At 37.1% G+C, this 22,149-nt stretch overlaps 1 protein-coding gene across 1 annotated transcript in view; it reads left to right on the top strand.

Moving 5' to 3' along the window:
• DARS1 (aspartyl-tRNA synthetase 1) overlaps window positions 1-21,693 on the top strand; it is a 41,192-nt gene extending 19,499 nt beyond the window's left edge. The window contains exons 5-16 of the mRNA XM_082055579.1: window positions 1,021-1,123; window positions 2,364-2,444; window positions 2,899-2,958; window positions 10,552-10,663; window positions 12,592-12,726; window positions 13,875-14,022; window positions 14,978-15,124; window positions 16,694-16,736; window positions 17,338-17,418; window positions 18,025-18,136; window positions 19,073-19,144; window positions 20,834-21,693. Coding sequence (XP_081911705.1) covers window positions 1,021-1,123; window positions 2,364-2,444; window positions 2,899-2,958; window positions 10,552-10,663; window positions 12,592-12,726; window positions 13,875-14,022; window positions 14,978-15,124; window positions 16,694-16,736; window positions 17,338-17,418; window positions 18,025-18,136; window positions 19,073-19,144; window positions 20,834-20,925 — 1,186 coding nt within the window. The 3' untranslated portion in view covers window positions 20,926-21,693. The remainder of the gene's footprint in view (window positions 1-1,020; window positions 1,124-2,363; window positions 2,445-2,898; window positions 2,959-10,551; window positions 10,664-12,591; window positions 12,727-13,874; window positions 14,023-14,977; window positions 15,125-16,693; window positions 16,737-17,337; window positions 17,419-18,024; window positions 18,137-19,072; window positions 19,145-20,833) is intronic.
• Window positions 21,694-22,149: the final 456 nt, after the last annotated feature.

Raw genomic sequence — 22,149 nt, 5'->3', positions numbered from 1 at the left:
ATTTATCTCACCACCCCCCAGCTTAGGTCTATGGGGTTTGTGTGTTGGGTTTTTTGGGGCATGGGGTCTTAATGAAAAAGAATTCCACCTTCTAAACTTGGTTGTTAATTGCTCTTTGCTTTATTGAGTTCAGTAGTGGGCAGCTTGTCTGATGACAACCTCGCTCATCTCTTATGATTTGCAGTTAAATTGTGGGCCTGCTGCTTCCCTGCTTTTTCATAAAAAGGAAAGAAATATTTTCTGATATTTGGCCTTTTGTAAGCAGGCTAGCAAAGAGACAGAGTGAAAATATATTTCCAGTGGGGGTGATATTCTCTGCAGAATACTACTGGTTTAAAGTCCAGTACCTTAAATACCTACATAAAAACAGGTCATACAAATTATTTTCTCACCTATGACTCCTGAGGATTTTGTTATTGTTTGTTTGTAGCACACATACTTTATACTGCATTTTTGGAAGACTTTCAAGATGTGGCATGGTGTTTTAACGTACTGTTAGTGGAGAGCAATTAAGATGTCTCCTGTCGTAGAGAAATGACTTAAAAGCATCTTGCATCTTTCAGTAACAAGTCATGTAGTTTAAACAAGCTCAATCAGTTTTGATTTTCCCCTCCGCTTCAGAACTTCCTTTCGGTTCGTTGTTCTGCTGGTTAAGACACGTCTTTCAGATAATTGCATCAGCTGGCACATACAAGAGTGTATGTGGCTCAGAACAAGAAAGATGCAACTTGTCACTTTATGTATACACACAAAGAATGAGTGAGCACTAAGCTTAATTACAATTCTTTCCCTCCCAAGTCTTCCATCCCAGATTGAATTTCTTGTGGCTGGGAATATTTAGCCAAGTCCTTCATTACTCAGTTATTATATATATATGTAATTAACTTTACCTAAATCCTTAACTCTGTTTTGTTGTTCCAGCAATCCATACAGTACATGAAAGTCCTAGTGCTCTGTACAGAGTCTGGTGCTGTGAGCAATGAAATTTAGTAACCCCTCCTATCCTATCTTTATTGACAGCATCAACAAAGAAAGCATTGTGGATGTAGAAGGCGTTGTGAGGAAAGCATATCAGAAAATTGGAGGTTGTACTCAGCAAGATGTTGAGCTTCATGTTCAAAGGGTAATTTTTTGAGCAAATCTAGCAGTGGTTGATTGTTTGAGAGATTATCTATCTCAGCTGTCTGTCTGTCTACATGTATGAACTTTGTCAATATGCAGTCACCAGAGAAATAAACTGCTTTGAACTACAAATTTCAGTATATCATATGTAAACATGAAACATTTCTGGTTTAAGAGATTTGATTTTTTGAATTCCTTCTTTTTATCTGCCATTTGAATTACAGTACCAAGTAAAATAAAGTATCTCATGAGAACAATTTGGCTGGGAATGCTTGTAATTCTAGTTTTTGATTCCTAACCGCAGCAGATACTATAATAAAATACTGCTTTTTTCAGAAGTTTCTTCTTTATCAGAAAGTTACAATCTTCCCCTTAGTACAATGGAATGGAATATGTAACTCTCAGCAAAAGCAAAGCACTGGCTTAACAGTGTAGCAGCTCTTGAAATCTAAAATTCCTGTAGCTTGTGCTATAGGGCTGGAGGAAGTGCAACTTTATAATTTCTTTAAATAGAAAGCATATTTAAACCTTTGTGTAATATCCTTTCCTTCTAAAGGTTTTCAACCAAACTGCATGCCTACAATACGGCTGAAACGCAGTCACCTCAGGAGTACAGTACAATGGCTATTATAGCAGTAAGATAAATTTTAGCTAACAGCATTGGGAAAAATCTGAAGATTTGGAAAATGTTTTAATATATGTGCAGATTATAATATGCTTGATTTTTGTGAAAGAATATAAAATTTACTGCACCTATGACTAGACTGAGGCAAGACAAGGTGTTTTTCATTCTCTGATTATATTTTAGGGACCTCATAGATTTTCAATCTGAAATGGCTTTTTCAGGTATAATCAGATGATAAGTAAAATAATACGTTAACCACAAGAAGAACAGGATGTTTTGCTGGAATCAGAACCTAAAACTCTGAAATCTAGTAGTTTCAGACCTGACATTCACACCAATAGTTTCGTCCCTTAGGCAGTTTGTACTTGGTCAGCTCAATGCTTCCCAGAAGCGAAAAGGATATTTTTAATCTTTCAAAAGGAAAATAGAAGTATGCACTTCCAGTATTGTCATGAGAATGCACCCATGTGTCTCAAGTATTTGAATAAAATCACAGTCTTCCAGCTAGCAGCGTATGCAAACTCTGTTTCAAGTCTATGTCAGAAATACCCTTTGGTAAATCACGCCTCCTTTTGAGCTGAGTCTCATGCTATTTCTGTTCCTGTCTCAATTTCAGATCTATGTGATCAGTTTAGCTGAACCCCGGCTGCCCTTACAGCTGGATGATGCTGTTCGACCAGAAGTGGAAGGAGAGGAGGTGAAAACTTTGCATCCTCAGATACTTTTTATTGTCTTTGTAATTGAACAAAAGCATGAAAGCGATGCAACTTCCTTAATGCAGTGATTTGGGCATTCGTTAGGCTTGCATTTTTCTTCTTGTATGTTATCCAGAATGGTGTTAGACATCTCTATAGCTTTGATCTCTGCTGAACTGCAGTAGAAGGTCAAAACCAGAGGATTTGCCATCATTTGTGTGTGTCTTCTAGATCCTCATAGGTGGGTTCTGCATGGGAACTCTGGGAGAAGTTACACCTTAAGCTTTGCTATGCTGTCAATTTGCTGTATGTTCTTTCTAGAATAATCTAAAAATTGTACTGAACTTAGAAGTAGCTCTTGGCTTTTAGCCAAAGATTTTTTTTTGTCTCTCTTTTTTTTTTTTTTTTTTTTTTTAGGTGTATGTATTCATTATGTATTTTTGCATAACTGTTTAGGATGGAAGAGCTACTGTAAACCAAGATACAAGACTGGACAACAGAGTCATTGATCTGAGGGTAAGGAACATGCTGCATTGCATGATTGCCTGCAAGTGTTTATTGTTTACATTTCTGATCCATGAAGCAATAAAAGTTGTGGATTTAGTGCAAGTGTATTGTTGGCCAAAGGAAAAATAAACAACATATTTTTCTGTTGGTGAATGACACTATGAAAACACAGGGTTTTTTTTATCCTAAATGTTTACCTTTCCTGACATTATTGAAAGAACCATTTTAGTAGTTTAAAGGTGACTGTTTAGGATTTGGCATGTGGCCATGTAAATCTGGGCTTTTTTTATTTACACATGTCAAAGGTGACTAAATAGAGACAATTTAGAGACACCGTTTCTTCTCAGATGTAATCTTTGATACTCTAAAACTGTAGTAAGAGCTCAGTTTTGAAGTATAAGATGGAAGTTTTGAATTTAATGTCTAATTGAGATGCTATAATGCATGTCTCGCAAGTGAAATTGTACTAGGCCACGATAACAATCTCATTCTCTTTGTCTCTTCCACAGCATTCATATCTTTTTTCTTCTTTCTTTTTTTTACTGAAACACCTTTTTTCATCCAGGTTATAGAGGTAAAGCCTTCTGTGAATTCATATACCTCAAAAATATTTTCTCTTTCTGATCAGCAGCAAAAAACTATCTACTAAATCATTCATATCACTTTTTTTTAATGAAACAGTACTAACACTAAGCGTGTAAGTCACTAACCATTCATATTGACATGAGGCTTTCTGGTCTTTTCCCATATTTGGCTCTCCACGATAAAATTGTAATTAACTTTTCACTGAAGCAAGTGTGCTTAGCTCATTTTTATGGTGTATCTAGTACTGCCTTCGAAGTTCTGATAATAGCAATTTCTCAGTAAATCAGTCTGTGGACCTGGGAAATAAAACATAAAAGTTAGTTATTTACTGGAAGATTTGGAAAAGTTCTGGCACTGAGATGCTTAAAGCCCATGAACATCTGATCTCCTTATTTCAGCAAATAAAACTACTTGTGAAAATTGTTTTACTTGGACCAAAGTTAATTGCTTTTCTCTTGACCTTATGTATAATACTGAGCAACTTCAATTTGCGATTACTTTTCAGTATTCTTAGTATCTCATCATATTGGTCTCTTCATCTGTGTCTTAAATTAAGCCTTTGATGAAAAGAATTCTATACTAATGGTTGAAAGTGAAAATAATGTAAAGGATCATCGGCTTATGGTAGTGGTAAGGCAGTGGCAATTTCTCCCCTAAACTGAGGGGAGAAATCTGGGATGCTTGAAGTGCAAGCTTTACTTTAACTTCTGGTAATGAAGAAAAATACTCAACAGCACTCCAGAGAAACTTAAGAAAATCCATTAAATTAATGAAATACCTGTATAATAAACTGGAAAGAACCGTGAACCCCAAAGAGAACAGAGAAATAATACAGAGGGAAATAACGGTTAAAAATACTAGCCAGAAATAATGGCATAAAAGTATCCTTGGCTGTAATTCAGATGGGGGCATCTGCAGAGTAAAACCTAAGAAGATATATAGTAATGGAAGAAGAAAGACAGTAATGCCAGAGTAAACACAGGAGATGGAAAGGAAAGGGGTGGGCTAAGTGGATGTTGCTATAACCTTGTCTAACTTATGTGTCCCAGCCATTGTGGTACACCATATATTCAGCAATGTCTGGCACCTTGTTTTGAGGTCTGAACTTTACCTCTGCCTTCTGCAGAAGCTGTTTTTCTCTTTTGCTCCAACAGCTGCAGCAGTGTGGTTCTGAACAGCTTCTTCATGCTGAACAGGAATTTGGTGTAACTTTTTACAAAATTGATGGAAGGATGAAATGTCAAATCTCAGTACTTCAGTGCCTTAAGTCTTGTTCTCTGCATGCGCCTGTGGCTGGATGTAAGCTGGCCACGGTTTTCCTTTGATTAGGCTGAAGTATCTATCTTGCCTTCCTCCTATGGACAGGAAGAGTTTCTGTCTTTGACTGTGTCACATTTCTGTGTGTTTTTTCCGTTGCACATTTCATTATTTGTTTCCAAACAAAAGCAAATTATTTTGGAACACTAGGCTCATGCCTATTCATAAGTTTGCTTTGTTTGTTCTACAGGAGCTTTGCTTATGTGAAAGAAGATTCTAAATAATTACGTGTTACTTTGACCTGTTGTTTTAATGGGAAAGCTGAATAAACAGAAAAAGGTATTTAAAGGAGAAAGGGAAAATCCCAGTGAGAATACAGGTACTTATATATAGTAGAAGACATGATGAGTTAAAAACTTGGAGGGATATCTGAAACCATAGTTGGCCACTGCTCTCCCATACCTCTTCCTCTAGGAAAACCAAATCATGGGCAGCAGGGAAGAACTGTTAACAAGAATATTTCTAACAGAGATGCTGTGATGATCTGTTCCTACAAGTGTGAGAGGAAGTCCAACCACAGATACAGGTGCATGTAGTTCTGGTTTCCTTGGTGCCCCAGTTTTTTAAGGAAGAAGGAGGTCATCAAACATCAAAAATAGAGATACTGTTTTTTGGAGAAATATTTAAGAAGCTAAATGCATAGATCTTGGCTAGACTCAGACTATTAAAAAGTCCTTAGTATGGAACTAAAATTGTTTTTTTTTTTTTCATTTCAGTACAGTCTTTAAAGTAGTTAAGTGGTTTAACTGTTTTTAAGTAGTGATTAACCAATGAGGTCATTGGATAGGGCCAAATTGTGATAAAGTGGAGCTGTGAAACTCAGTTATTGCATGAATGAAAGTGACTGGATTTCCCAAACTAGCATTATTCCATGCAGCTCTGATGTGTGCCAAGGAGAGTTTGATTATGATGCAGTAGAAGGAGTGCAAAGAGTAATAAGGAAATTACATTAGTGGAGATGTAATGTGCTAAGTATCCTATAAAGATTGCAAGACATCCATTCTTGTGTCCGTGTGAAAACAGACTGAATAGTGTACTGCATTTTTAACAGTCTTGCATTTTGCTTGCTGACAGAGATCTTCCAGAGGGGTCTGGTAAGTTTTTAGATGTTAGGGATGGGAAGTACTTAAATGTCAAGATTCCAGGGTATTGCTGTAGTTGTTGTTGTGATGTATGGAGGGAAGATGGTGATTATTAATATTTAGGCTGCAGGTGTTTTAAAAATCCTTTCCAAGGAATGATGACTGAGGAAGAATGAATCTGTTCCTGATGGTTTAGTTCATAAAATACAGATCACATGCTGGGGGAGTGGAAGGATTGTGAGTGCAGAGACAAGAGCTGATAAGACCTTGTATAGACCAGATATTCTTTCACATAACCACAGGTGACCATGAGGAAATCACTGTTGACCTGTTTTTCGTGATAGCTTAACGAAAATCGAAACAGTTGATTCTAGAGATGTTTGATTTACCATTTCTTTATCAGAACAATTAAAAAAGGCAAATTGGAGCACTGATTGGGTTTTTAAGTCTTCACTTTTCTGAAGTTTAACTGAAGTATTGTGATGAATAGACTTCCCATGTCTGCAAAAACACCTACAGAAACCATATTTCATGAAGATCTGTGGTAGATGAAAAACAACGAAGACCACAAGTGAAATACTGAGTTTTGGGTTTTACTTCCTAGTATGTCTTCCTCTGAAGAAAAAAATCCATTCAGGTTCATCAAGTTTTAACAATGGACCTGACTGATGTCCTTGCTCTGGCTTATTTTTGATGTCCAGCAGGGTTTTTATCTTAAAATTTAACTTGTCCAAATTTAACTTGAATTATATGCAGTTTGCAGTCCTGATGCTATAATTGTGTCTGCTAATGCACAGCTTGTGAAGACCAAAGCATAGACTGTTCAGGATCAATATTACCCTGTTCAGACTGCTCAGGGTAGAGCATAAAAGTTAAACTGTATCTTTAGTAGTTTATGGATGTCAGACCATATTATGTGATAGTTCAACTGTGCACTGATCTCAGTGCAGTTTTTTTCATAATACTTGATTACTTCAAGCTTGATTTCATTGTGTTGAATTCAATTTGCTCATTGCAAAAGCTGTATTTTTCCTGACTGAATTCAAGCTGTAATGAACAAGCAGATGTACAGTTTGTTTTATTGTGGGTAGTGATTTTGTAGTGAAGACATAACACAGTGCCAGTCATTTAGACAATGAACTTCATGTTCATATCTTCTACTTGTACTGTCAGTAATATTGAAATTTGAACACAAGTTGACTTCTGTCACTTTGGCGTTAAAACTTATTGAACATAAACCCTATTTTCTAGTAAAACCTTCATTTCTCATGTATATAGCAGAGGCATTGCAAAATCATTTACTTTCTTTAAAATAATGTATATTACTTGAAATACTATAGATTATATTATTTTCCCTTTAGCCTACTTTATGTATTTAGTGGTTGTTTATGGTGGAAGATAGGTGGTTACAGCAGGCGAACAGAAAAGCAAAACTGAGGTGAGAGTGGAACAAATTCTACAGCTGACGTGAGGGTAAAAAGAAGAGTTCTTAACTTTGCACATGTGTGCCGCAGTCGCACCTCTGAGATACGATCACGTAAGGTGATAACTGCCCTCAATTCTGTTGAAACACATTTGTTGGCCTCTGGCATCTTAAGTGGCTGTGATTATTCTAACACTGCAGCTTGTGCTGAATAAAACGTAATAATTGTTTTTTATGGTATTGCTTATAGTGTTAAAATACACTCTGTTCTATTATTATTAATATTTTCCTTTGTGGCACTTAAATAATAAACACATGGGTGAAATTAGAGTGAGGTTATGACTGAAACTTGTATTTCAGATTGTTAGCGAAACATTTTTTCTGCTGCCAGTATCAAAGGTGATTATTAAAAATAATGAGTTTTCCTGTAAAATCAACTCCACAGACCAAGTTAAAACATTAACACTGTTGACTGCAACAGTATTTATGTGGCATAAGTTTGTTTCTGCTTAACTCTTGAAGGAATATTTACGGTCTTTGCCATAGTCTCAGTTAATATGTGAATGTATATGTGGAAGGGTTTGTATTAGAGTAAGCACTAGAGGAAGAGAATGCTGTGGCAGAATCTTTCACGAGGCAAAGGTAAAAATCAATTCATTTTGACAGCTGTCTCTGTCTTTAGTTTGCTGTGTTGTACCTAAGTCTGGTAGCTCAAAAGGTAACTGTGTTAACTACCATTGTACCAAACATGGTAATATACATACCAGGGTCTGATTTAAAGACAGGATAACAGCTTGCTTGAATGATTTTCTTCAGATAAATTCACTCTGTTTTTGTCTTAAACATCATACCAGTGCAAAAGATGTAATTAAATATGAAAAATTTTCTTCCACATGTAGAGACAGAATCATATTTAAAATATTTTGAAAGATCTAGTGGCACATAGAGCTTTTGAGGTCATCCCTTTGACTCGACTGCACATTGGCAGTTGCAGTTCTTTAGGCTTGTCTCAAGTATCTTGTTGGTCTGTTAAATTCTTACGAGGTGACTGCAGTGTCACAAATTCTGAACGGTTATCCTTGTTGGCAGTCTCTGAATGAATGGGCACTGAAACTCAGTGACCTTTGCTAGAAAGAAGAGTGGTCTTGTCAGATGTAATTTGAGGTATGGGGAATTGCTGCTTGTTCTTTCCTTGGTCTGTAGTTAAAAGCTTCAGTGTCCGGGTCTATGAATTTGGCTGCTTTCATAACTATTTTTTAAGCATAATTTATCATTGTAGATGGGATTAGGAGGACAGAGTCTTTGCATCCTCACTGAAGCCAGGACAAGTTACTACCTGACGCGCTGTTGTTAGTGGAGCAGTGTGTTAGTTATTGACTGCCTGTGTTTCTGTGCACACTTTCAGGTCAGACCAAGTAATTGCTTTCAGATTGGGCTTAGCAACCATTTCTCTCTTTCCTCGGACTGTACGACTTAGGGCTGCATTCTTACCTGCTCTGGCATGAAACGGATGTTGGTTCATCTGAAGGGTAGAGGAGGAAATATTACTATCCTTCTTTAAAGAGATGTTACACATTTTTGTCTCTACATCTTTAGAAAATTTGTCTAGCTTATCAAATACTGTATTGGTAAACCCAGATGTGACTGTTTCAGTTGTGATCTCCTGGAAAATATCTTTTACCTCTTAAATAGGAGATGATTAAGAAAAAAAAGAATGTATTTGAATCACCTCAGTGCTTTGATAATAACACTGCCAAATTATAGGCAGAACTCAGCCAAAGTCTTAGCAAGTGTCTGAGAGACCCATGTGAAAAAGGTGAAAAAGTTTGAGGGTACTTTTGTAACTGTTGCTCAAAACCTCATTTCCTTCATTTTGAAAGTAGTGGGAGTAGTGGCTGTGGTTAATGCTATCAGACAGCGAGAGCTGCTAGCCATTATTTCATAGTCTCGACCACTTATACTCCTGAGATATTTTATCGGTCAGCTAAAACTACAAATAACTCCAGATTACTACAGATCTGCAGTATTATTGCAGATTTCTCTTTTATCTTGCAGAGGTGGTAGCTGTAGCTTTATTTCATCATACCTACTGACTGACTGTCTAAATTTAGGTGCTTGTATCATTTGTTTTGGTTGGGGGTTTTTTGTTTTGTGGTTTGGTAGGAGTCATGTGAAAAAGCCCACAAGGCTGCTCTTACCCTAACTGAAAAGCCGGGTACCTTTCAGAAAGCAGAAGTAAACAGCGCTGTGACGCAGATTGTCGCGAAGAGCTGGTCTCTTAGTTGTTTGCAGGAATTCGTTGGGTTTTATATGCGCTTCTGAGTTGCTCACTGGCAGGTCTTGAACTCTGCAAGCACAAAATCAGATATGGGTTCGGTGCTGACGTACTGCAGTGTTTTCAGCCTTCACTAAGGGTGGTTTTTTTTCTTCACCCTGAAGCCCAAGAGTGTTGCAGGAACATTTAGCGTAGGTATTTGTTAACCAGATAAGTAGCTTAACTGTGTCACGTACGTAAACAAAAAGATGATGATCCTTCTGGCTAAATCTACTTCTGTTTTTAGCTAAATGTACTTCTCGAGTACATTTTGAAAAGACAGAAGAACTGCAGATTGTGTCATCACGTGTTACATGGACAGGTTTAAATGCTGGGAGTTTAAACCTTGTTTTTGGGATGTTTTTGTGGCAGTGTTGTATATGGTTAACATGTCGCTGTGGTTTTACATGAAAAACATTGCATTTGGTAGCCTCTAATAGTCACAAACATTTCTACCTTATGTAAGTTATTGAGGGCTTTGCTTTTATCATGCACTGTACAATACTGCAGCCGTTTAGTTCAGTGTGCTGAAAGCTTTTTAATAGGTTTAGTGGTTTTATTCCATTTCTTACTATAAAACCTTTATTTGCAGAAGCACATCTCATAGATTGGTAATTCTTTAAATGTAGAGTTGATTTAAATGTAGAATTGCCTCCTTTATAACTGAATATGCCATAAATTGAAATTAGGAGTTTCTCTTGTTTCCTTTCCTGTTTCTTTTTGTGTAATAAACAATTACTGATTTGCACTTTTCTCTGTTTAGGCAAATACAACAATCAGGTGTTCCTAAGAGAAGAGATTCATCCTTCCAGCTGTCCAGAAAAAGTAATAGAGTCAGGAAAAACTAACTTAGGATTCATTATTTTATCTTCTTCTTATAGACCTCCACTAGTCAGGCAATCTTCTGCCTTCAGTCTGGTATTTGTCAGCTTTTCCGAGAAACTCTTATTCGCAAGGGATTTGTGGAAATTCAGACTCCCAAAATCATTTCAGGTACTGTATATTTGATCCAGCAGCTACAGGTCTGCTTCTTTTACTGTTGCTCAGCATACCGTTCTGCCAAAAATTTACTAAGTTTTGATTTTAAAAAGATAAAGTTCTATTTCTGATTTAGATGCAACATAGCAGACTTCTAGCAGGTATGAAAGTTGTTCTTTACTTTTCTCTGACTTTGGATGTTAAAAGAATGACAAGGCAAATATTATATATATCTCATCTATATGCAGTGCATTTAAAATTTTTATTTGGTTAAATACAAATGTCTGATCATATGTATTGTTCTTCAGATCAGTGCTTTCAATGGTAAGCACTGCCACTTCCATTCCCAGTATCAAAAAAACCCCACACTAATTTAGATTAAAAGCAGCTTCCGTCATAAAGAAGTTACAACAAATATCTCATGGTGTGAAAGATGATGCCGTTATATACAATACGTCACTTCTTTAGCAGTGAGCATATGGCTGAATAGAAGGTGGCTAAATCATTTTTCTGAAAGTGTGACATAGCAGCTTCAGCCCGACTAAAAGTCTAGAACTGTAGATTTTGCTTCTAGTTCTGTTGTTGATCTGCTGTGTTGTTTTCAAAAGTGAAATTAATTGATTTACTGATGGATGTTTTTATTGGTGTTCTTTGAGGTTTTGTTGATGCTGCTAAGACATGACATGGAAAATGCAGGGCAGAATATTTGTTGTATTCTCATTGTATGTGCATTCATTACATACATGGATTTTGCCTACTCAATGTTATGTTTCTGTATTTATATTTTTGAAGGCAGCTCCTGATTGAGATAAAAAGGGGTTTTAAACAAAATACATGTAAACAACTGTTCTTTCACATGGAAAATATCCTTGATATATAAGATTAGATAATTTTTTTCCTATAGGGACAGTTGAAACAGCATGAACTACTAAAGACTCCCAAGCAGTTTACTTCTGCAGGACCATTGAGGAAGTGTGTTATTCTTACTGTGCAGCGTACCATGGAAATCAAGCAAGCAAGCATCCTATTGTTTAAATGAGATCATATTTTGTAAAAATAACTAAGTCGATGCAATCCGTACTGAACTTCAAATTTAAATATCGTAGCTGTTCTAAGATTTGAGATTTTAAAAGTTACCCATATTCAAAATAACAGTAAATATCCACTAAAACTATTTCAGTGGGTAATGAAATGTAGTGGTAATGAAAGAAAAGATCAATCTCAGTGGAATTGTTAGTAATAATAATAGTTAGTACTTTATACCTAAGGGTATCTTAACATTTGAACTTTCAAAGATCATTAACTAATCTTTCACTCTGGCATGCTTTTGTTAGCAAGTTAGGCAACTAAACTCTCATCACACACTGGGAAATGGGAAGGTGAAGTGTCTCAGCTGGTGGTTCTGGTAGGCAGTTTGCACTGAGGGATTCAAATGCATCTTGGTTCCTGTTCTCTCAAGGGAACCTTCTATGAAAACTGCCTCAAACTGAGAAGCAGCTTTATACCTTTGGCAGATGTCCTCTGGTAAATGTAGTTTTGGCTCTGGGAGATATTTATGCCTTCAGTTAGAGAGGATGGTCCTGGCCAAACAGGGTCTTGCATCTTGGCCTCTGCAGTTAACCCCTGGAAACCTGTGTCACTGATGGAGATTGGTTTCCACAGAAATGTTGGGCTGCAGGTAGACGTGGTGGTACAAGCATTGGTTCTCTGCTCTTCTCACCCTAAAGCAAAGGATGGCTGGGAATAGTAACAATTTAAACTACCCCAACTAAATTTGCAGATTTGAAAGCCAGTGTTTGACAGAGCTGCTTCCCTTCGCATTAGTGGATGCAAATGTATCTTTTTCCTCTAATATGCTTTGAAGAACAATCTTCTGATCTCTAAATGTCAGGCCAATAGTCCATCATTCTACTTCTGATTTATTTTTCACATTTGCTTTTCAGCTGCCAGTGAAGGAGGAGCCAATGTGTTTACTGTATCATACTTCAAAAGCAGTGCCTACCTGGCTCAGTCCCCACAGCTGTACAAGCAGATGTGTATATGTGCTGACTTTGAAAAGGTTTTCTGCGTTGGGCCAGGTAAGGAAAGTTTTGTTTTCCGAAGTGTGAAGTGTGCAGTGATGGCTTTTAGCAGCTGTAGTATAAATCAGATAATACGCACACTGAAAGCTTTGAGTGGTTTCACTTAATATAGTTTCACTTAGCAAATATTAATACAAATTTCAGTTGGGGCAACTGATGAGAGTTAAGTTGACAGAGAAGTTGCTAGAACAAAACTAAAATGCTGAAATCAGGGTGGAGTCCTCTTCCCCAGGGCCTGCTGCTCTGTGAGGAGGAAAGGTTGCCTTGGAAATTGGTAATATGATGAAGTTAGTAAAACATGGAACGACACTGTGGTTACTGAAGCCATAGTTTCCTCTTAACCATGCCCAGTAGGTGCCTAATTGCCTTTAGTTGCCCAGTAGTAAGCAGTTAAAATAGGCAAGCTGGGTTTTATATACTTCAGATTGCACATTAACATGTACTTATCCCTTGCTTTTGTTTGTGTACCAAACAACTTCCGTTAGAAAACTCATACTTTTAACTGGACTGTCACTAAATAATAAAATATAATTTCCAGTCTCATGCACTCTCCTTCTCAAAAGCTGGTAGGACCTGGTCTCTTTAGGTGATAATACAGCATCTTTTTCTAAGACCTCAAAGACAGGTTTAAAGATACATAAGCTGGAAATGCTGGAAAGCTAATCAATAGCAGCTTATAAAATTTAAAAAAAAGAAGGGGAAATAATTTAAAAGATCTTAAATTTCTTGTTAATTATTAACAAATGAGTCATGGCTTATAGGAAGTTGTGTTTATATTAGATTCGTATATCTGAAAAAAATCCACAGAACACACACACGTGCACACATCTATTTCCTCTGAAAAGGCACTTTACAAACCTGAAAGCTGCATGTGCCTGAAAGCTTGTCTGTTTTTTCCACTTCTGTCTGTTGGTCTAACAAGTACGAATCCTGTCTGCTTTGTGTCCTTTGAGCACCACAGCTACAATAACGCTGTCACTGGTGGTATAAATGATGCTCTGAGGCAGCAGTTCTCATTCTGTTTTTCAGTGAGAATTGTCATATGTGCCTGATCCAACTGCTGATGTGATTGATTGTCAGTGTTATTTTTCAAAATGGAATTATAATCTCAGGTCAGTTAGAATTTCTGTTGTTTAATTTTACAGTATTTAGAGCTGAGGACTCCAATACACACAGACACCTGACTGAGTTTGTTGGGCTGGATATTGAAATGGCTTTTAACTATCACTATCATGAAGTGGTAGATGAGATTGCAGATACCTTGGTGCAGATATTCAAGGGACTTCAGGAAAGGTAATGAGAGCTTTTTCCATTTCATGAGCAACTTCATTTGTTTGAGATCACTTGCATCTCTTGTATGAAAAGGGTGAATGTTTTATCCTCAGCTTTTCCAATAATCATTAGTAATCTGATTTACAGCAGAACTTCAAAACAAACAGGTTTGCTTTGCTCTTAACTATTTCTTTGTGCCTGACTTTTAAGTTCACTCAAGCCATAGGCCAGTAAACTGTCTATTTTTAGCCTGAGTTGCATCTCCTGGAGTACACTAGCTTGCATTAAGGAAACTTGATTATTGTTGAATGGACTTCCTAACAGAAGTGACCCATCATTAATTTAAAACATCCTTCTCTTTGTGCCCCTACAGGTAGATTGGTTGTCTTATTTTGAAATTAATCTTAATATTTAGTTTTTAAGTAACAGCCTGCATCTCTGCCATGAAAGCAGCAAAGATTATTTTCCATTGTTCACAGTCTAACTCATTAAAAAGCCAGGCCAGACGTTTAGGAAGTGGTTTTCATTTGCTTTCAGATTAGACTATCTTGCCAGTAGAAATGCAAGTCTTTTCATCTGTCTAGAAGGAAATTTCTCTTTTGTATTTGAAATAGGATATTACTCAAATCAAAGAAGAAGCCAAGTAAATAGTACAAATCAAAGGGATGATTTCTCGATGTTTTTACTGCAAAAATTTGACCTAGTCAATTATTTCTTACAAAAGGAATAAAACAGAAGTAATAGTAAAATATTAACAAGTGTATCATTGAAGTAGATGCATTAACTTACATGAAATATTTCATTAGGATTATATAGAATTTCTCCAGAAGTGACTTCAAAACAGTCTTTTGATGTTACAATAGGGACCTCTTGTGGCAAAATTGTATTGCTGTTGCAAAATCATTGTTAGGTACAATAAGAGGATGTTTCTTGATTGTTTTGTATTTTGCTTCTGTTCTTGTTTTCTCCTCCATAGATTCCAAACTGAAATTCAGACAGTGAGCAAACAGTTCCCTTGTGAGCCGTTTAAGTTTTTGGAGCCAACTCTGAGGCTGGAATACCGTGAAGCTGTGGCCATGCTCAGAGAGGCTGGTGTTGAGATGGGCGATGAAGAAGATCTGAGGTACTTTGGCAGCACACAAATGTGTCAGAGTTCTGTGAAAGGGATAGCGAAGTGTCAGTTTTATACTGTGCAACTGACAGTTCTCAGAAGGGAACCACAAGCCTTTAGAGGAATAAACAGTACTCGTGTCCACATCTCTTGACCAATAACTGAATATGAAAATAGTCCTTTCTTTTACCATAGACTGTATGTACAAACTGAAATCCAAAAGAACACAAAGCGAGAGTATCACAGAATCACAGAATGTCAGGGATTGGAAGGGACCTCGAAAGCTCATCCAGTCCAATCCCCCGACGGAGCAGGAACACCCAGATGAGGTTACACAGGAAGGTGTCCAGGCGGGTTGGAATGTCTGCAGAGAAGGAGACTCCACACCCGCCCTGGGCAGCCTGGTCCAGGCTCTGTGACCCTCACTGAGAAGAAGTTTCTTCTCAAATTTAAGTGGAACCTCTTGTGTTCCAGTTTGAACCCATTGCCCCTTGTCCTGTCACTGGTTGTCACTGAGAAGAGCCTGGCTCCATCCTCCTGACACTCACCCTTTATATATCTGTAAACACTAATGAGGTCACCCCTCAGTCTCCTCTTCTCCAGCTCCAGAGCCCCAGCTCCCTCAGCCTTTCCTCACATGGGAGATGCTCCACTCCCTTCAGCATCTTCGTTGCCCTGCGCTGGACTCTCTCCAGCAGTTCCCTGTCCTGCTGGAACTGAGGGGCCCAGAACTGGACACAATATTCCAGGTGTGGTCTCACCAGGGCAGAGTAGAGGGGAAGGAGAACCTCTCTCGACCTACTAACCACCCCCCTTCTAATAACTTGAACCTTCTAAGGATAAGCATTTGTTTTTACTAACAATTGCAGTTCTTCCTGTGAATTGTCACATCTTAGAATAGGATTTTTAAAAAAGATTCTTCAGTCTTAAGGTCTTTCTTTTCATTAACACCTTCCCATTTCTTCTTTATGCTTCTCAGGAAAATGATTAAGCAATCTTGATTGCATTACCATTGATTTACTAAAAGAAGGGTTTAATTAACTGATTATATGTAAACTTTTCTAAAGACAGTAAATGAAAACATTTCTGGTTTTTCCCATAATATATCCAGTACCATTTGGATAATGTGTGATTTTACAGTTAAATGATCTGTGCGTCAAAGAAGTTTCAATTGTAAAAGTTTGAAAGAGCAAAATAGTTTCCTCAGCAACTGCTTATGGTGTTTCTCAGTTATGGTGCTGAAGAAGGAATGGCTGCACAAGGTATATGACAATAGGAGACACACAATTCTTCAGTAATTAGAATATGGTGACTAGGAAGTAGTTATATCAAGGGCAAGAATATCTTTAGGTATCAGTTAATGTAAGGGATTTCTAGGACCAATACAAAATATTAAGAACAGGAATAAATACACTTTATTTTTGAACTTTGTCTGCACAATCTAAAACATTCAGAAACAAGTAGTAGATTTTCTAAAGGCTGTGGTGCAGCAGATCTGTACCTTGTCATTTTAGCTATATGAAGTACATAATCAGTACAAGTTTAAATCTTTTAATTTTAATAGTGATCATATTTTCTCAGCACACCTAATGAAAAGCTCCTGGGACGCCTGGTAAAGGAAAAGGTAATAATTATTTTACAGTAAATAAATTTGTCATTGAATCTGAAATGTGATGTCGTGGAGTTGTTGGGTTGGTGTAAATGCCTGCTTCATGTAAAACAACTTTTTACACTCTGATTGGGATTCCAGTGTCTTAGAACATGCAGAAGTTCTGAGGAATTTGTGATTAGCATAAGCATTTTTAATTGTCTCATTGCATTCCCATTTTGCTGCTGCTTATTTGATCTACTGACAGTATTGTCTTTATCATTATTAAGCTGTGTCATACTATTTTTAATCTTTTATATTTATTTCTACCACCTGTTCTATTGAGTACACCAAACAGGGTGGTATGTTCCAAAACAAAACCACCACGATTCTAACTAAAGCTAAACATATGTAAGTTTACAGTAGAAGTGGTATTGGAAAAGTGAAAGATAATACATGACTTTTATTGAATAAAACTATTTTTTTCTAAGATAATACCATCACATTTGTGGAAGGTGGTTGGGAGATCGTTTTTTATTTTATTTTATTTCAAAGATTCATTGGTTGTGTCTTCCTCTTGTATTTTGTTCTTTACATCGTTTTCTCTTGTACTAACTATTAAATTATCTTCTTTCAGTATGACACAGACTTCTATATTCTTGACAAATATCCCCTTGCTGTGAGGCCTTTTTATACAATGCCAGACCCAGTAAACCCTGTAAGTAAAATTCTTGTTGTCAATGTGGGGGTTTTTTGTAGTTGAAGTTAATCTATGTAAGGATAACTTGACGAAATAGATAAAAATGTGTATAATAGCTGTTATAATTAAAATTCTGATAACAGGAGTAGGTCAATGTTACATGACTTGTAAAATGTTTACATTTACTCTTCACTGTTGAAAACACACCAGAAAGAAACAATCTAGCTAAAACTGGGAGAGCTTTGTACAGAGATCTCCATGGTCAGCACTGCTGCCATCCCTGGAAAGAGGCAAAAACATTCTTCCAAGGCAACAGACCCTTTAAAGCTTTTTTACATTGTTAGAAATTCCCTGGTTTATTTCTAAATCTGGGGTAAATGTCTTTAGAGCTTCCTTTGCTGGGACAACTACATTCAAGTATAATAATGGTTTTTCAAAGGGCATGTGGATGAACTTCAGTTTTTTAAACCAACTCCAGTGTAAAGAGGAGCCAAGGGGCTGTAAATCCCAGGCAGACTCCAAATACATTGCACTTGCTGTACAGCTTTGGATATTGTAAGTGAAGTTATTGAGAGGTGCATGTTTGCTACCTAAGGATAAATAAATTCATCTTTGTCTTTCCAGAAAAACTCTAACTCTTATGATATGTTCATGAGAGGGGAAGAGATTTTATCTGGAGCTCAGAGAATTCACGATCCTCAGCTGCTGACAGAGAGAGCCCAGCATCACGGCATCGGTAACAAGTCAAATAACATGAAGCTGAATTTAAAACAATATAAATCATGACTGGGTTTGTTTCCTTTAGAGGAAGAATTTGGGGCAGAATTCGTTATATGGCAGTAGTGCTAAAGTCACGGTACTTTTTCATGCTTAGTGTTAATCCATCTAATTCTGTTTAACCATTTTAATCTAGAATGGTGGTATTAAGAAACCAGTTAGTTTCCCAGCAACATCTTGATGAAAAGGAATTGTTTCCTAGCACTTTAGAGAGAATGTAATGCAGGAAATACCTTTGACAGAAGGAGGGTGGGCAAACAAGTCTCCTTCAGTCCTGCCTCTCTGTACTCTCGCAAACTTCTTATCGAGTACTCCAGCAGAGTCTTGTGGGCTTCGCTGCCCTTTTAAATCTCGAACTGAGAGCAAATAAGTAAGAAGTGTCCATTGGTTAAGTTGTTTTTTTAAAAAAAGGACTCAACAGGGGCAAGGCTGGCTAATAGTAGAAGGGTAAAAGAGTACATTAGGTGGGGATGAGGAGAGTTATTAATGTTATGCTTTCACTGAATGGCAAAGCGAAGTGGCAGGTAGGCAGTGGCAAAAAAAAAGTGTAGCTCCTGCTGTAGCAAGATGCAAAAGTAGTTGCTACGTCTCTGCTTTGTCACTGCAGTTTATTCAAGTTGCCATTTTCCATAAGTTGCAATGAATGGTTGGGCCTAGCTTTTACCGAGTTCTAGAATTCCGTCCCTGATTAAGTTTTTAACAAAATTATACAACAAAACTGTTATAGTCGTAATTTCTAGATAGTTCTGGATAATTTATATGTTTAATGAGTAAAAGCCCGCTGTCTGTGAGTTAAATTGGTCATCTTTTTGTTGTGCTTGCAGTCATCTAGTCACTTGAATGTTTGACTTGGGGATCATTAACCAGGTGGGAAACATATCTTTTTCCTTTCTAGATCTGGAGAAAATAAAGGCTTATATCGATTCCTTTCGTTTTGGTGCACCTCCACACGCAGGTGGTGGAATAGGTTAGTATCTCTATTTTATTTTGTTCTGTCTTAGCCTGAGCTTAATTTAAACTGCTCAGTCTCAACCAGGGTTCAATATAAAATTCAGAATAGTAGCCTTCTTAGGTAAATCTGTGACACTGTTTATCCTGGAGAATTTAAGGACAGAAGCTAAAATGTAGGTATCATAATAAAATAAATAGGTAAAATATTAACAGCACGGTCTGGCAAGTTTAAAAAGTAGGTGATCACAAGAAAAAATGCCAATTTATTAGCCAGGTACATCACTTGCAAACTTGACCAGTGAAGAAAATGTAAGGAAACAAGAAAATACTGTATTAGGTATGGATTTATCATAGCCTACTGATACCAGAAGCCACCAGTCTCTTGGTGCATTTGATGAAGCTGTGTTGCAGTGAGGAGAAGTACGGGATTGCTTCTGTCTTATCCAGTGATTTGATTTTCACTGATCATTTTGGCTCTTGCTAATTGTTTCAGCAAATGTACTGAGACTTCCTGTCTTGGGTGTGAGTATTTACATATTAAAATGAAAACAGGTAGGTTATAGTGATCTTAATGATAACAATTTACAGTTAAGCACATTAATTTCATTAGCAGGATGAAATCTGTTCATGCATATGGAAATAGGACACTTTGTAGTTCCCGATCAATAAACACAATGATTTCTTTGGTTCAGTCTTTCTGCGTTTGCCTTACTTTTGTAAAGTATATTTAGTACATTTTTGGCACATTCTCAGAATAGCTTTCTAAATATGCCTTGAGAAACTGCATTAGATCTGCAATAAGCTATTGAGACAACCTGTGAGATGTGAGTGTTGATGATCACGCAGTACTTGTGAGCAGAGGAGATGCCACGTTTGCAGATGATCCACTTAGGCCAGTCAGAACTGACATCAAGGACGCTGAAACTACATCAGTAAACGCTCCTCATGGCACATCCCAGAGGTCAGGCCAATTATCTGGCAGACAGGAGATTCTGTGAGGGTGAACACTGTTTTCTGGCTGTTTCAGATGGAAACCTTAGCACAGGAGAGCAGTGGGGGAAAACTAGGAGGCATCGGTGTTTCATCTCGGCATTGCGGGGGTGCACGTGTAGCCCCATGGATTAGGAAGTCTTTCCATGTTCCACAGTACACACATAACCTCTAATATTTCAGGAAGAAAGAACACAATGACCAGTGAAATATTTATTATCATAAAGATATCAGCAGATAGTTACATGGGTACATATTGATGAATCTACATTTTTGTACTGCAGAGGGTTTGGGATAAACTTCCCCAGCTGTAGGTTTTTACTGTAGTTGCCAGTGGCCTTTAATGTCTCTTGCTCTGAAGCTGTTAAGACTGGTTGGACTGTACTTTGTGTGTTCAAGATACAGTTTTCCCAATTACCCATTTCAGTTTTCTACACCATCTTTCTTGGAAGTCCAAAGTGATTCAGAGGAGGATTGAGTCTCTAGTACCATTGCGTATTGATACCTGTTTCAAATGAAGCCTGGATGGTGGCAGAAGGCACTGTGCGTAAAATCCATAAGTTTTGGAATTTTTGGTTCTAGCTCCTTTCTGTAGTGAGACGTGCTGATGCAAACATTTCAGTCTTTGGTTACACTGCTGTGTGATCTATAGGTTATTAAGAGTTTTCAAACAAAAGCCTGACTATCCTGCTATTTGATTTTTCATTTGTTATAGGGCTGGAAAGGGTAACCATGCTGTACCTAGGGCTGCACAACGTTCGTCAGACCTCCATGTTCCCGCGGGACCCCAAACGACTGACACCTTGACACGAGCAGCTTTGCAAAGTTTGAGATGATTTGCCTGGCAAATGAGATACGATTGCAAGTACATCCCCTGCTACTGATGAACCTGCATTGATTTGAGCATTATAATACGCAAAAAAACAAACAAACCATCTTGTTTACTGAAGTGCCATAATATTTTTTTTTTATCCTTAGTTGTTTATTTAAAAGAAAATATTTTGACAGATCAAGACTCTTTGTATTGGCAACTCTGCACATTTTAAATGAAAATATGGTACTTGAAGTTAGTGTTCTAGCGCCACATTAAAATGTACCATCTTTCTAAACATTTTAATAAATTATGCAATAAAAAAATCTGAATTTTTAACTTATGTCAGAAAGATTGAATATTCTGAAGTACAGAATTGGCTAAAAGCTAAAGTAACTGGATGCTTGCTATTTAAAAATTAGGAGGAAACCAGCCAATTGTTAATTAACATGAGTGTCAGGTAGAGAAGCAGGTGAGAAGAACATTCTTAACAAAAAGTCTTCATACAAAATTGTGGAAGTAGATTGCAATAAATGTCTCAAAGTAAATTAGATACAATATCTGTAGTTCTGGTTTTTGCTTTATATCTTCACAAGACAATCATGACTCAATAAGGACTGGGTTCTTTTTTGTTTTTTTTTTAGGAAGTTGCCTGTTCTCTATTTGTTACTATTTGAGAATGAATAGAACGTTACATACATACTCATGGAATACACAAGGGATATATAATATTCTCAGAAAATAAATGGACAGTGAGTTTGATAGCAGGTGATGTGGTTTCCTGCCTAACCCAGGCTCTAGGATAACAAACAAAACAAATGACCAAGGATTTCATTTATCTGTATGCCAACCTATTTCAGGGTTTATTTTCATTTATAAATGCTGTGAGCAGCCCACCTGTTGGACATTTAGAGGAACAGGGTGTTTCTCTAAGTCAGAGTACTTATCAAATTCTTTCTAGACATCCCTTTTCTCAAATGAGTCACCTACTTGAACCTCCTCAATTTGCAGTGATGTGCAAAGATACTTCTCTTCCTCCTCCACCCAGCCCAAGGTATGTCCCCTGCGTTTGGACAGGAACCGATATATTTGAAACTTCCTTTTGTGGACTGCATCTGAGAGTTGTTTTTCAAATTTAGTTTCTTTTTTTTAAGCGTGGATGCCAAAGAGCAAAGGATTAAATTCCTTACTTGGGCACTGTAATAGAGTTACTCTAATAT

Source organism: Streptopelia decaocto (assembly GCF_964273445.1).
Source record: "Streptopelia decaocto genome assembly, chromosome: 6".
In the NCBI taxonomy this organism is placed as follows: domain Eukaryota; kingdom Metazoa; phylum Chordata; class Aves; order Columbiformes; family Columbidae; genus Streptopelia; species Streptopelia decaocto.
Note: the sequence above shows the minus strand (reverse complement) of the source record. Positions and strands in the feature narration are given on the sequence as shown.